This window comes from Histoplasma capsulatum, assembly GCF_000150115.1.
Source record: "Histoplasma capsulatum G186AR genomic scaffold supercont2.6, whole genome shotgun sequence".
Taxonomy (NCBI): Eukaryota; Fungi; Ascomycota; class Eurotiomycetes; order Onygenales; family Ajellomycetaceae; genus Histoplasma; species Histoplasma capsulatum.
Genome location: NW_025544806.1, coordinates 789,750 through 803,058, shown reverse-complemented (window position 1 = coordinate 803,058; position 13,309 = coordinate 789,750). Strand labels below are relative to the sequence as shown.

The window sequence follows — 13,309 nt, the reverse complement described above, 5'->3', positions numbered from 1 at the left end:
TGGTTCAGTTAGTTGCCTAGACATTTCTGCAAAGTAAAATCCAAGTTGTCAAGAAGCGATCAGAGAGTCAAGATGCAAGCTCAACTACAAAGTATGGTTGATCTTTTTTAAAACGAGTCAAGGATATCAACCTCCACATTATTCCGGAACTTTCTTATATTCGATGAAAATACTTCTAGGTAGAAAGAAACAAGTCAGGAGCCTCAGAAGAACTCCGTTTTTCTTGATCTACTTGCTTGAAGGGGATAATAATCAAGATGATTTTTAAAAAAAGATTGAGGGGCCTCAAGAATGGGAGAAACTAAAATTCAGCCAGCTGGAATTTCTACAATCGCATTGGGGAAGAGGTCAGCAAAATACGAAAGCATTAACTCGGTGCAATTGGTAATTCAAGAGGTCTTATTCGTCGAATATTTGTTTCCTCACGTTCTCTAACTCATTATTACGGAGCGTGTCGTCGTGGCATGGCCAGAAGGCGTCGTCATGATTCGGTCGCAGGGAACTAATTTGTTGACTAGCATCGTAATTAATAAGTCAAAGGTTGAGTTAGTTAACTTAACTTATAATTAGGCTCGGCTGAGGCAGAGTCCTTGTCAATCCCAGACATGAGTAATTATTCAGCCGATTCATGCTGAAGACTTTTGATGGCTGGCAACGTACCGAAATAGTCTCGGGCTTGAGGGGATTTTTTTTTTTTTTTTTTTGGCTTATCACCAATCGGGCTTTCCAAGCGCAGACACGGAAAGATCCAAAACCCCGAGCCTCCTCGGGTTTCGCCTCTTCCGAAAGTGCAGAAACACGAGAAGGGATCCCTTTTTTGGTTCTTGCATCCGCCCAACTCCCACAAAAAAAACCCTTGCGAGGACAAAACAACCCCATAATAAAGCGGGGCCCACCAGTTGAAAACGAAAGTTAATTGCATGATCTGCCAATCTCAAATTTTCAGACAAACTCGCTCGAAAATCAAGGAGAAAATGGTCATCACACCCCGACTGTCGGATTTTTAGCCGATAACAGCATCTAATTGTGACGAAACTGCCGGGTTTCGAGTGGAGCTTCAGTCTGTCCTTATGTGGACAGATAGACGCGCAACTTGGATGACTCTTCACTCTGAATGTCGGGGCCAGGGGTGGATGGGAGCGCATGAGTTGTCCAATGAACCGCGAATTTGAGCGTGGATCCCTTGAGATTCAAAAGTTGATCAACAACAAAAAGAAAACTCGGGATTTTCGGGAACAATAGAATTCCCGTAGGGGCCATGGAAATAAAACGGTTGAGCATTTAGAAATCAGTCAACGGCCGCTACCTTGTCACCATTCTTTTCAGTTGCCAGCACAGCTCTAATAGAAGTATTTTCGCTACTACTACCGGAGTTCATTCGGACGCTCATGCCCTTGCAGAGTGTTATATAGGTGAATTTCTCACGCGTAACTAGGAGGAGGTTAGTTGATATTGAGAAAATATTCAGCGAGAGCAGTCTCACAAAGGCGTCATTACGTCTTCTAGGGATTTTAAGCAAGGAGTCTCTCATCATAAACGTCACCCAACATCATCGGGTGTTGTCCTGCAATTATATTGAGTACCCCTACTAGTATCTGTCTATTGTTCTCACCATTCATGCATCCAAAACCTGAAGGTCACAGGCAACGAAATGTGCCAACTTGGTTCATCGCAGCGCCAACAACGCCGGGGCACCGTTCGACGCGGGCTGCTTTATCGAATGCTAGTCTTTGCCCAAAAATCGGTTTCAACCCGCATCGCGTATTAATCACATGACCACACTGTTCTGTGGGCGACAATTGGTAGATGTTGGTTTGTGTTCTTCATTTAACCCTTTTTTCGGGTTTCTGTTTTCCACACTGGCTGATGTTTCTTTGTTCTTTTGCCTTTTACTTCGTTTCGCAAAAAGCGATTACCCGAACCCAAATTTCCCCCGCTGACCAAGTATTTTATGCTCAAAAAATCACTAAACCTTGTTCAGGGAGTCTTTCTCTTCAACAAGCACGAGTATTTTTGAGTCAAGACACTTTTCATCGCGGGAAGAAAGCATAATTCGAAACGAATGTTCTTTGGTTTGGTAAGCTACTATTTTCACTCTATGATAAAACCGCGCTGAGGGTTGATTACTAGTATCTTTCACCATTTTGTTGGCTTTCCTTACTCGTATTCTGCAGAGGCTCCATGTGTCAACTGAACATCAAACTAACAAGCACATACCTTGGGGGCTTCCTGCAATGCTTTGGAAGATAAAGCCAACAGATGTGCCTCAATTTGCGCCCATTGGTTGGACTCTGGCTGCACCGTTGCCGATGCTGGTCATTTCTGCTAGGCTGGTCACTTCCCCGTGCACTGAATGCTAGTGGATAGGTTTAATATGCAGGAAGCCCAACATGTCCACACTGTGCCGCATCTCTATTCGCGGCTCTCTTCATTTGCTTCCGATTCCCTTCGTTCCGTCATTGTCTTCCATGCTTTCTTTTTATGTGTTCTGTACCGTAAACCAATGTAAGTTGGAGTCTGACAAGTATGAGTTTACTGAATGCTTCCAACGATATTTGAGCGCTTGAATCGCGGTATTTTCTGTTTCTGGCGTGTCCTTCATATATCTTCCAGGCCACGGGAGATGTGCTGAGAATATCCACTCGCGCCGAGCATAAGAGACCGGTGACGCAGGCCTCGGGGCGCAAGGCACAACGCACACACTAGCTTCGGCTTCTGGTTCGTCTTCAGGGGCCATTCCCTATCCAAAAACATGATGCCGCAGTTGTTCGGGCAATTTGCATATGGAAGGATTATCCTTCTGCACGTTCAATCCTGTCCGCCTCGGAGATCTTGCGAAACTGATCTCTGTTTGGCCACAAATCGTTCAAAAGGGCGACCAGCTGACAACACAACCATGTTAATAAAGAATTAACTTACCAATCAAGTCCGAAGAGACATGCGGATTTTCGAATGCGAGGAGAAGCTTACTCTCGAGGTGGATTTGCCAGGACGGTACCATACAATTATCTGTTACGCATTGAATTCTGGCCCCGAATTAACCAATTTTCAAAAATTAGACCAACGCGCCTGTCAGCCAATGTGGACCATCCTTTTTGACGAAACGCTGGCCATTCTTTCACATCAAATATCGTGCATGCCTTATACCTGTTGTTAGCTTTTTCAACCTGTCTGCATTGGTCAGCCCTGGGGCTTTGACTGCGAGGCAATTCGTCTAAACAGGCTTTCCATGTTTATGATGTTTCAAAAATCCTAGCCTATTGGTGATTTCTGTCGCTGTAGTGGAATATTCCGGGAACTCTCTCTAATGAGTATGCAGAGCCTCCATTTCGCCACATCCATCTGGGGTTATTAATCGTTTTCTGCAAGATCCTGGCGCAGATATGCCTACTTTTGCGGCACAGTGACTACAAGTCCTCAGATGGCGCAACGTAAGTGGACAATGTTGCAGGGTGACCACAACACCGTGCTCTCTTCCCAACTGCTTTAGGGTTTATTCTCTCACCTATAGGCGCATGATGCAATGCAAGCATTCAGATTTGAAGGCTCCAAATACCCGCCCAACCCAATGTCTTCGTACCTTGGCAGGCTCCTTGAGCCTTCTGAATGTGAGACGGCTTAAGGATCTTGCCACGAACCCATACACTTATATGTGCACTAGCCTACTTGTTCTCCAGTGTCGCTATGGGATATACGGAGTCAACTATGACCCATGCGGCATAATCGAAGCGGAGGGGTGTTCGTTATCATTCTATTTGCCCAGGTTGAAGAAGAGCCGGGCAAGAACCGGGGCTCAAGCACTAACCCACGTCTAGGTTACCTCGTTGCTTATTGTTCAGCTCGTGGCAGGCATCTATGACACTTTGCGCCAGTCGCGTTTAGTTTAGAGCTGTTCCGTTATTTTGTTCCCTTGGCCTTTTCTCCATTCACAGTGGCTCTCCCTGTCATCAGCCAATCCTTCCATTCCTATTCTAAACTGTTGCATTTACCCTGGGCATCCTCCATCGTTGAAATGGCTATTCCTTTCTTAATTCGTAATATGTCTCCCGGGGAAAAAAATGGTCATACCACTCCTTGGAGTTTTATTTCAGCCGAGAAAGAAGAAATGGCTAGATTCTAACACATCCATAATACCGCCATTCTCCATCCATCAATGCCCATTTTCGGACGAAATATCTCATTCTCATCAGATCCAAATCTGATGGTCCGAAACAACGTGACTCCAAGTCATTATGCGCTTATAACTAATGCCCGTTCTATGCAGGTTATATATTTCTCATGTGACCAATGTTATTTCCGCCTCCTTAGAATGTACAGGGAAAGAAACAGACGTGCAGATGCGCGTTCATTCTTACAAATAAGCATGGTTAATTGGAGAAAAAAGTGCAAACTCTGTGATGAACCATGTTTATGTGTCTGGCCTCTCGATATAACACTGTCAGGGTTAGAGTGGAGATGTTTCCTAATTTTAGCTATACATCAGCAAACACGGTGATATGCCCGAAGTATTGTTAAAGTCCAGAGCAACACCGATTTACGTATGTTACCCTCCCTTTCGCTCTTTGCTTCCTTCTTTTTGCATGATCTCTTATTTCCACAATATTTACTCTACAGCTGCCTGATATGACGCTCTCCTAAAATCTTCAAGGGTCATCATTTACTTCATAAGGTTCTTCTAAGCTGAAGTTCGATTCCTGAACTTCTTTCGCCGGTCTCTCATCGTATTTAGGCGTCTCTATTGTATAATTGAGAACTTGTGTATCACCCTAAGTAGAACTAGCTTATTTTATTTAACGACGTTGCCAATGCTCGAGGTTAACGCTGAAGTTTGATTCTCGGGCTCCCCTACAACTTCCGTGTTCCCTTGCTGCGCCTGTTAGAGCCAACCTTTAAATGTAGTTTTAAGAGTTAGCATTTGGGCTCATCGATCTTACACCATTATAATAAAATTAGAAGATAGTGTCATACTCATGTTGTATCTCCTCTTATTCACCGTTCTCTCTCCGCTTCTGGAGGGGCAGTTGCCTACTAGATAGGGTTTATGATTCACATGACCCGTGCGTGCTCCCCGCCTCTTCAAACCCTTAGATAAAAAAAAATATAAGGAACGGTCACCAACCAACCTGAGTTTAACTGATAGATAGCAACAATTTACTTTTCCTCTTAAGACTTCTCTTGATACACAGAGGCGCCATAGAGGCATGGCCGCCACCACTTCAATTCTCGTACATATTGACGAAGATGTTGGCAATGATGATCAAACCGCAACTGGAACAGAATCCTCACCTTTTAAGACTCTAGTATATGCTTTCCTCCAACAGCCGCCTTCAACACCCGATATTCAATATCTGACACGGAAATCAGTGACGGGTCCTGTCAATGAAGGAGAAGACCCTTCCGTGCGATTGGAATGGAGGCCCGCCACCAAATCCGCGCTGAAAAAGGCCAACAACCTATACGAACAACGGAAGAAGAAAGCAGCAAAGGAGAAGGAGCTAGCCATTCGGGAGAAAGATGAGATAGAAAAGCGGAAATTAGTTCTCGAGGAGGCTAAGAAGGTCATCATCAAGGAAGATGAGTCGCTGCCCAAGCCACTCAAGATCAGGCTGAACGAGACAGACCCCGCGAAAATCAAGCTGAGGCCGAGCGGTGGCGATGATATCCCTGGCACCCGTGTTCGCGTAGTAGGGCGAGTTCATCGTCTGAGATCGCAAAAGGATATGATGTTCGTGACGCTGTCAGATGGATATGGGTTGTTACAATGCATTTTCACGGGCGATCTAGTCAAATCATACGACGCCATGACTCTAACGCTAGAAACATCGATTGCAATCCATGGAGAAATGCGAGCAGTACCGCCGAAGAACCATGCGTATGATGATCGCGAACTTCATGCGGACTTCTTCACTATCATTGGTCGTGCTGCCGGTGACAAGGAGGCTATTACTACCCGTGTTGCTCCTGACTCCGATCCCCACACCCTCTACGACAACAGGCATCTTGTGCTTCGAGGCGAGACTTCATCTTCTGTCATGAAGGTCCGTGCTGCGACTCTGAGAGCCTTCCGAAAAGTGTTCGAAGAAAAGGGTATTTTAGAAGTCACGCCGCCGTCGATGGTGCAAACTCAAGTTGAGGGCGGCAGCACCCTATTTGAATTCGACTATTATGGTGAAAAGGCCTATCTGACCCAATCTTCGCAACTGTATCTCGAAACCTGTCTCCCATCCCTCGGCGATGTATTCTGCATCTGCCCATCCTTCCGTGCAGAGAAGTCCCTCACCCGACGCCATTTATCCGAGTACACCCATGTAGAAGCTGAACTCGACTTCATCAGCTTCACCGACCTTCTCGACCACCTAGAAGATATGATCTGCCGTGTTATCGAGGTCGTTCTTTCGGAGCCATTGATTGCGCGATTTGTAAAGCAGCTCAACCCCGAGTTTACACCACCATCGCGCCCGTTCAAGCGAATGAAATACTCTGAAGCAATCCAGTGGCTTCGTGAACACGACATCCTCAACGAGGAAGGAAATCAACACACATTTGGCGACGATATTGCTGAAGCCGCGGAGCGGAAAATGACAGACATGATGAACATGCCAATCTTCCTCACCCATTTCCCTGTGGAGATTAAGGCCTTTTACATGAGAAAGGACCCCGAGGATACCTGCGTCACGGAGAGTGTGGATGTGCTTATGCCGGGTGTTGGCGAGATCGTGGGTGGTAGCATGAGGATGGAGGACTGGGATGAGTTGATGTCGGCTTATAAACGGGAGGGGATGGACCCATCACCGTATTACTGGTACACTGACCAACGCAAGTAAGTTTTGGCCTCTATTTGCTTTATCCTGCTTTTGTTCTCCTACATCTACCCTTCTACACCTGGTATTCCCTCTCCCTCTCCATCTTTCTCTCTCTTATCTCTCTCCCTCTCTCTCTTTTTTCTTTCTTTTTCTTTCTTGAGAGCGAGAAGGAGAGGGAGAGTTTATTGGATCATGTCTATTTGGCTACAAAAAGTCATGCAATCGTTGACTGTGCCGCATTTTGACCCCTCTTACTGACTCCTTATCCTTCACAAACAGATATGGCACCTCGCCACATGGCGGTTACGGCATTGGACTTGAACGGTTCCTAGCATGGATGTGTGCGCGTTACACCGTTCGTGAATGCTGTCTCTATCCGCGCTTTACTGGACGGTGTACACCGTAAAGATTCATAGAGTTCGTGATTACTTGGTCCTCCTGGAAGTTATGATATTTTGGATCGTGGAAGCAAGCGAAGGAATCAAATGAAAGAAAATATGTGAAGCCAAAAAGGAAGAGAGACACATTTGCTTAGAGGGTTACTTGAAACCTCGGCTTTCCTCAGCCTGTCATCGCATCCCGGCTAAATATCTGCCTATATAGATGAAGGCCTTGCATAGAAATACATGAGCTTCGTCCGTCCTCTTGTCCAACATGCTGTAGTTCTCATTCACTTTTCTCCTAAAGTACTAGTAATTAAATTTTTACGTACTAGATATGAAAGAGAGGGAGACACAGTTCACGTGAACCGCGATCAGAATTTCAAAATATATTGATATCTTATCTTTCATTATTCTCTCTCCCATTTAAGTGTATGATTTCCTTGTTTTACTGCTAGGGGAGTAAGAACATACAAAGTACGGAAATTAGTCGATAACGATCTTCCAAGTAGGTTTAACCGCGCGCCAAGCGCTAATTACAAAAATATTTTCATTCTTTTATTACCACTAGCGAGATCGCGCCTATCCTAGCTGTGAGATCATCCTGGTCAGGCACCGAGAGCGCGGCTCAGCGGCGTTTGACGCGCTTAATTGGACGTCATCCATTGCAAGACTGGGAAGGTTTTTAGGCATTTACCACAGTTCAGCTCTGGGACTTATGATCACAGTCCACAGGAATATTCAGAATATTGATGGGCAGACGTCCTGGGGGTATTGGGAGGGGAACCATCTCCTGGCTCGAAAACTTCCAACCGACTATCTGAGGCACAAAGCTTGTATCTCCTGACACCTTGTGATGGTTTGACGTCTATTTAAGAGTCAGTGGCTGCTATCCAACGCCATGCCGGAGCCTCAGAACTGCAGATCAGCGATTTTGTACCAAAATGTCTCCAAAACAGTTATCCTGATCGATATACCTACTTCCATTGCCGTCGCCCAGCAACTCAAACAGCCTGGCTCTGACGAATGGGGTAAAGATAGGGGGGTTTCCCTGCTCTCTTGCGAACCTCTACAACATCCATATCCAAACCCACCAGAGCCAAAAACAGAGGTGGCTCGCAATCGTGTCTTAGCTCAAATACCAACTTCCCAACAACAGTTTCAAAAAAGGATTACGCCAATTATCAGTAAGGCTCTTCAAGAAATTCGGGAGCGCCACCACGCCGATTGGTGTTATCCTAGGTACTCGTGTTTGCGTAAAGATGTTGAAGAGCAAAATGATGGCGACTTCCCCAAAGAAAACGAAGGTATTTCGCAACCCGAGCCCAGCGGATGTCCTCGAAAACGCAAAAGATGTGAGCTAGATACAGAGAGTTTTGGGGTAACTCAGAACGAGTCGTCGTTTATAGATGAAAATGATCTGCATTCTCAGGACTCTTGTTATTCTGCTCCCAATGAACCTCCACTCATACTTTCGCAGGATATCAATCATGTCCCAGGCTTAGCAGCAATTCAAGGCCTCATGGTCCAAAACCCAACGGCCTTCCAGACTGTCCTAAACATCAAATCGCAACAGCAGCCATGCACTACTACTGGTGGCAGATCAGCTCCAGAATATATATCCATTAACATTCCTCCAGAATCTAGCTTCATCAATTGCCGTCTTACCCCGCCAACGGAGTCTCATCCTAGTCCCATTCGTGCCCTGTCCACAGATACGAAGTTCAATTTTATTCTCATGGACCCGCCATGGCCAAACCGCTCAGTTCGCCGCTCTTCATATTACAAAGAACACGCCGGACCTCTTCAACCAATAATTGAGGGAGTCCTGGAAAACCATCTCCATCCACACCAAGCCCTTGTCGCAATCTGGATTACCAATTCAATAAAATCTCGTTCCACCACGCTAAATGCCCTTGGAGCGGCAGGCCTATACCCGTTGGAAGAGTGGATTTGGGTTAAAACGACAGTTAACGGTCAGCCTGCCTGGCCCCTGGACGGGCTATGGAGAAGACCATATGAAGTACTGATTTTGGCGCAGCGGGAAAAGCCCACTCCCGAAGATAAAAAAGAAGACAGCAGGGATGAAAGCAACAGTGAATTCTGTGGAATCAAACGGAGGGTTATCGTCGCGGTACCAGATATTCACTCGCGGAAACCAAATTTGAAAGAGTTAATCGAAAATATATTCTTTCCATCGCCAACCAAAGCTCGTAATGGGACACCAAATGGGAAGGAAAAGTATCCTTCTAGGACATACTCCGGCCTGGAGGTATTTGCTCGCAATTTAACTGCTGGATGGTGGGCGTGTGGGGACGAAGTTTTACGATTCAATTGGACGGGTTGGTGGACTGCAAGGGAGAGAACGGAAAACGACGCTTAGCGGATATCAGAAGTATGTTCCCCGTCATCCGTGAGCATTGAATTCGCCTTAGCATCCATGAGTATCAGTAGATGGTGGCGTGATGAAAACGCATAGTTATTAGCTCCAGTCTAAATATTAAAAAGGAATATAAGAGTTAATATACATATGGATAATTGTCTTCCAATATATGTCACAGAAAGGCGTCTATTTCCGTTAAATGAGGTTTTAGATCACCCTAAGGCCTATGGCCGTGAGTAGTAACTCTTAGAATGGACTTTTTAATGCCATTGGCATGTGTATTTTGTATAACAAACCAAGCAGGCAAGTAAGTATATTAGTACTCAGCTCGTAGCAATCGACGGTTAGATACCTTTGATACGATTTCTTGGAACAGGCCAAAGGGGTTCGTGTGTTACAGGCTGAAGAAAATCCATTGAAATTACATGCATGGTTTATTGAACTGAGCCATGTGATGTATATTTAGAACCAAAAAACTCAACACAGTACACCTGGGCGGTTGCACTTGGTCGACAAATTTCGATGCTGGAAGGATTGGCAGTGCGGTTGAAACATCTTGCTTTATGCCAAAGGACGCTAGTTGGGCTCGAATTTCAACCAGAATGTTAGGGACATGTTGATTCCGGAAGATGTATCTGTGTTGGCTTTTCTATTGTCGAATTCTGGAAGGTTAATGACGCCTCTTGTTTTAAGGCCCAGATGCAGATATAACTGTTTAAGGTGATTCCACCGTTTAAGATAGCAGTTCCAAGGTTTCGGCTCTACACTTCAGTGCAGAAATACGTACAGGCGGTGGCCCCTAATTGGATCCATTAGTCAAGCCTCACAGGGGTATAAAATACAAGCATGCTAAACACACCCTCATCCGTGTATATTATCAGCATCAACGATAAGCGAAGCCCGTATTTATATATGCAGAATCAGGCAGAAACTCCTCGCATCACACGGTGCCGACCAAAGAGTAATCAATCAAAAACCGGCCCCAGACTAATCAAACTAAACCTTACATCGCCCCCAGCCTCTGCCTCCTTCTTCAACAGCTGGCGAACGCCCAACTGCAAGCCCTTTTCACTCAACACATCCTCCTCCTTGTCCAAAGGCCCACGGTCTAGTGGACCTGTTCTCCGCCCATCCAGCTCCCACAAATGCCCATCACTTCCCTTCACAAAGCATACGAAATGCAAATCGATTTTCTCATCCGCAGCAGGAGCCGCGGTATCCCCTTTTTTCGCTGCCTCAGCATGTGCGCTCTCTAATGCCTTGCTTGCGTATAGTAAATCAGCTCTTTCAGCGGGTTTCAACGGTTCTGCATCCCTCAGTAATTGATCCAGATCTGAGCCCGGTGTGATATGTGCTTTCACAGCACCGTTACTGATGGCATGAAGGAGTCCGATTAGCCCGCAGGCATTGCGGATAGTTTGTTTGAACCAAGTTACGGGTTCATTGGGCCCGCATCCTTCATATACAGGCCTACCTGTGTCCTCTGCGATGCGCGCGGCTTCGTAGGCCTTCGTGACGGGGAAAACGAGAAGAATGGCGAGGGAAGGGCGGGGTACGAAGGCGATGATGTCAGGGTCATCGATGCTATAAATATCGGTGAAGCCAAGAGCCGGTGAAACACCTAGTTGATGGATGAGGTGCGACATTACTTCTGGATTGTTTTCTACTGGGGTATTAGTATATTTTTATTCTTATGCCAATGAGGGACGATTTCAAGTTCTTACCAAGGGGAACGAAGGCCTTAGCCGTCGCCGGCGCGTTTGGATTTCCTGCCATTGTGAAATCCTGGGGTTTACAGAATAACAGTGTTGGCTCAATTATATTTCCCAAGCCGAGAAGGGATTGCCCACGATATAAATGGGGAATTTCTCAAGCCGGATGTTCGTCAGCGAATTGTTGCCTTTGGTATGCGGGGAAACAATCGTCATGTCTGGCAGCCTATTCTACTTTAGGCAGCTAGTTGGCTCCTAGGGCTTAGATTCGCAGGTGATCAGGATTCAAAAGTCAACATTTCGTACTCCACGCTTGGAACAGCCTTTTTATGATGAATAAAGGGTTTGTTTTTTCCAGTATACGGCACGCTAGTTTGGCGAATACTGCGATTAAAAATTGCGGGTTTTCTTTTATGCAGTCCAGCTGAGAATTTCCATAAGTACTAGTATATACTACCTCGATCATGGCTATCCAGCTCTCTACCAAACCTACAGATCTGTAGTTTTCTTTATCATTTCTCAGTTCGCCACTTTTGGCTTCTCGCCTCGTTTCAAGGGTCCAAATACTGTTTTCCATAGCTCAGTTTCCTCGCCGATGAAGTATGAAATCGAAACATCAGCCATTCCCGCATCAGGTCCGCCACTCATCGTCTCTAACTGAGAGATTAGGTTCTCAAGACCAAAAGCTTTCCCTGTGGATTGAGTAGTCCCACCTTCTAGCATTACGTTGACAACGTGAATATGAAGGTGGTAGTAGGTTGGTTGGTCTAAAATGGAAAATTAGTGTGAGGGACAAAGGAAACAACTCTTGGCTTCGTACGGCATCCTAATCCATAATACGTACAATGGAGATAGAGCTTCAGCTGGTCTCGATCCAGTTGGGGATAAACGTTCACAACACCATCTAGGACTTTCTCTCTCATATGCTTCAGCCACGGGATATGCTTTTTCTTCAGGTCTCGTAGGCTCCATATGTTACGCCGCTCCACCAGACAAAGAAGACGGAGAGTTCCTATTGTCTTGCGGTCCCAGTTTAGATCAGGCAAAAGCAAAAAGCCTTCCTCCGGATCTGATACTCGAATTATTACATCCTCCTGCTCCTTGCGTCCTTCTATAATATTATATACCCAGTTCAGCCTGCCGTTTTCCCTCCTACTCTGCATATATGCACGAACGTAGTTCGCATAAACATCTGGCGTCTCCGTGACTATGCGTACATTTTGTGCTGAGTATTTCAAGATGTGCTGTTCTGTGCAAGGCCAAATGAGATTTAGCTTTACGTCTGGCGGGGAATCGTGATTGTGCCCAGTTGACGCGAGGTACCAGCGATATATATCGTTGGCTCCAATGATTGCTACATTTGCTAGGGCAGCATGGAATGCTCTTAGGGAGTCAGAATCTGAAACGAAAGCTGCTCTTTCAATAATTAGGATACCGGGCGCGTCATCGATGGAGCCGAGAATGGATATGCGGCGGTCATTTTGATCTGTGAGGGAATGGGAGGATGGTCAGTCGAGGAGAAGGAATGATAACGGCTGGTATCGTCATTAGAAGTCGAGGGAATGTCAACCTTGATTGAGTAACCTCTCTACTTTGAATTTCGGTATCAAGCTCTCCGCCTGTCCAATTTCAGCCATCGAATCAAAGAAGTCAAATATTTGCGCGGCAATGGATTGTGCTCTTTGGCCAGTATCAGATCTTCTTGCTACAAGCGTTGTGCTTCGGCGGCTATTTCGCCATGTGGGTGCGGATTATGTCATCCGGATAGGGCTGAACTTAGTTAACTACTTAACGTTCAATGAAGCCCCTTTTTTTCTACCATTCCCCGTTATCCATCTCTAAAATGATTTCCTTCCCCAATTCTGCTTGTGTTTTGACTATATTCTTTTTGATTAGGATAGAATCTTTTAGTTTGTGAGTAACACTATTTTAAATTGCTAATTTGCTTGATTATTGACCGAAATATGCGTAGCGTATGTGTTTGATGTCGACACCACTCGTGCAGGATCTATCCTAACATAAGTCGTCCGA

General features: G+C 45.6%; 4 protein-coding genes across 4 annotated transcripts; 2 read left to right on the top strand and 2 right to left on the bottom strand.

Moving 5' to 3' along the window:
• Positions 1 to 5,158: 5,158 nt before the first annotated feature.
• HCBG_04974 (asparaginyl-tRNA synthetase) lies at positions 5,159 to 7,592 on the top strand (the record flags this gene model as incomplete). The annotated part of the gene is made up of 2 exons (XM_045432023.1): positions 5,159 to 6,820; positions 7,083 to 7,592. The coding sequence occupies 2 exons, from the start codon at positions 5,202 to 5,204 to the stop codon at positions 7,207 to 7,209; spliced, it is 1,746 nt and encodes a 581-aa protein (XP_045287235.1).
• A 492-nt stretch (positions 7,593 to 8,084) lies between these two features.
• HCBG_04973 (MT-A70 family) lies at positions 8,085 to 9,711 on the top strand (the record flags this gene model as incomplete). Its single annotated transcript, XM_045432022.1, has 1 exon — positions 8,085 to 9,711. One exon carries the CDS (start codon positions 8,085 to 8,087, stop codon positions 9,564 to 9,566), a length of 1,482 nt encoding a protein of 493 aa, XP_045287234.1.
• An 820-nt stretch (positions 9,712 to 10,531) lies between these two features.
• Positions 10,532 to 11,342, bottom strand: HCBG_04972 (ubiquitin C-terminal hydrolase; the record flags this gene model as incomplete). The annotated part of the gene is made up of 2 exons (XM_045432021.1): positions 10,532 to 11,229; positions 11,291 to 11,342. 2 exons carry the CDS (start codon positions 11,340 to 11,342, stop codon positions 10,532 to 10,534), a joined length of 750 nt encoding a protein of 249 aa, XP_045287233.1.
• Positions 11,343 to 11,797: 455 nt separating this feature from the next.
• HCBG_04971 (mRNA decapping enzyme) lies at positions 11,798 to 12,915 on the bottom strand (the record flags this gene model as incomplete). Its single annotated transcript, XM_045432020.1, has 3 exons — positions 11,798 to 12,045; positions 12,123 to 12,764; positions 12,849 to 12,915. The coding sequence occupies 3 exons, from the start codon at positions 12,913 to 12,915 to the stop codon at positions 11,798 to 11,800; spliced, it is 957 nt and encodes a 318-aa protein (XP_045287232.1).
• Positions 12,916 to 13,309: the final 394 nt, after the last annotated feature.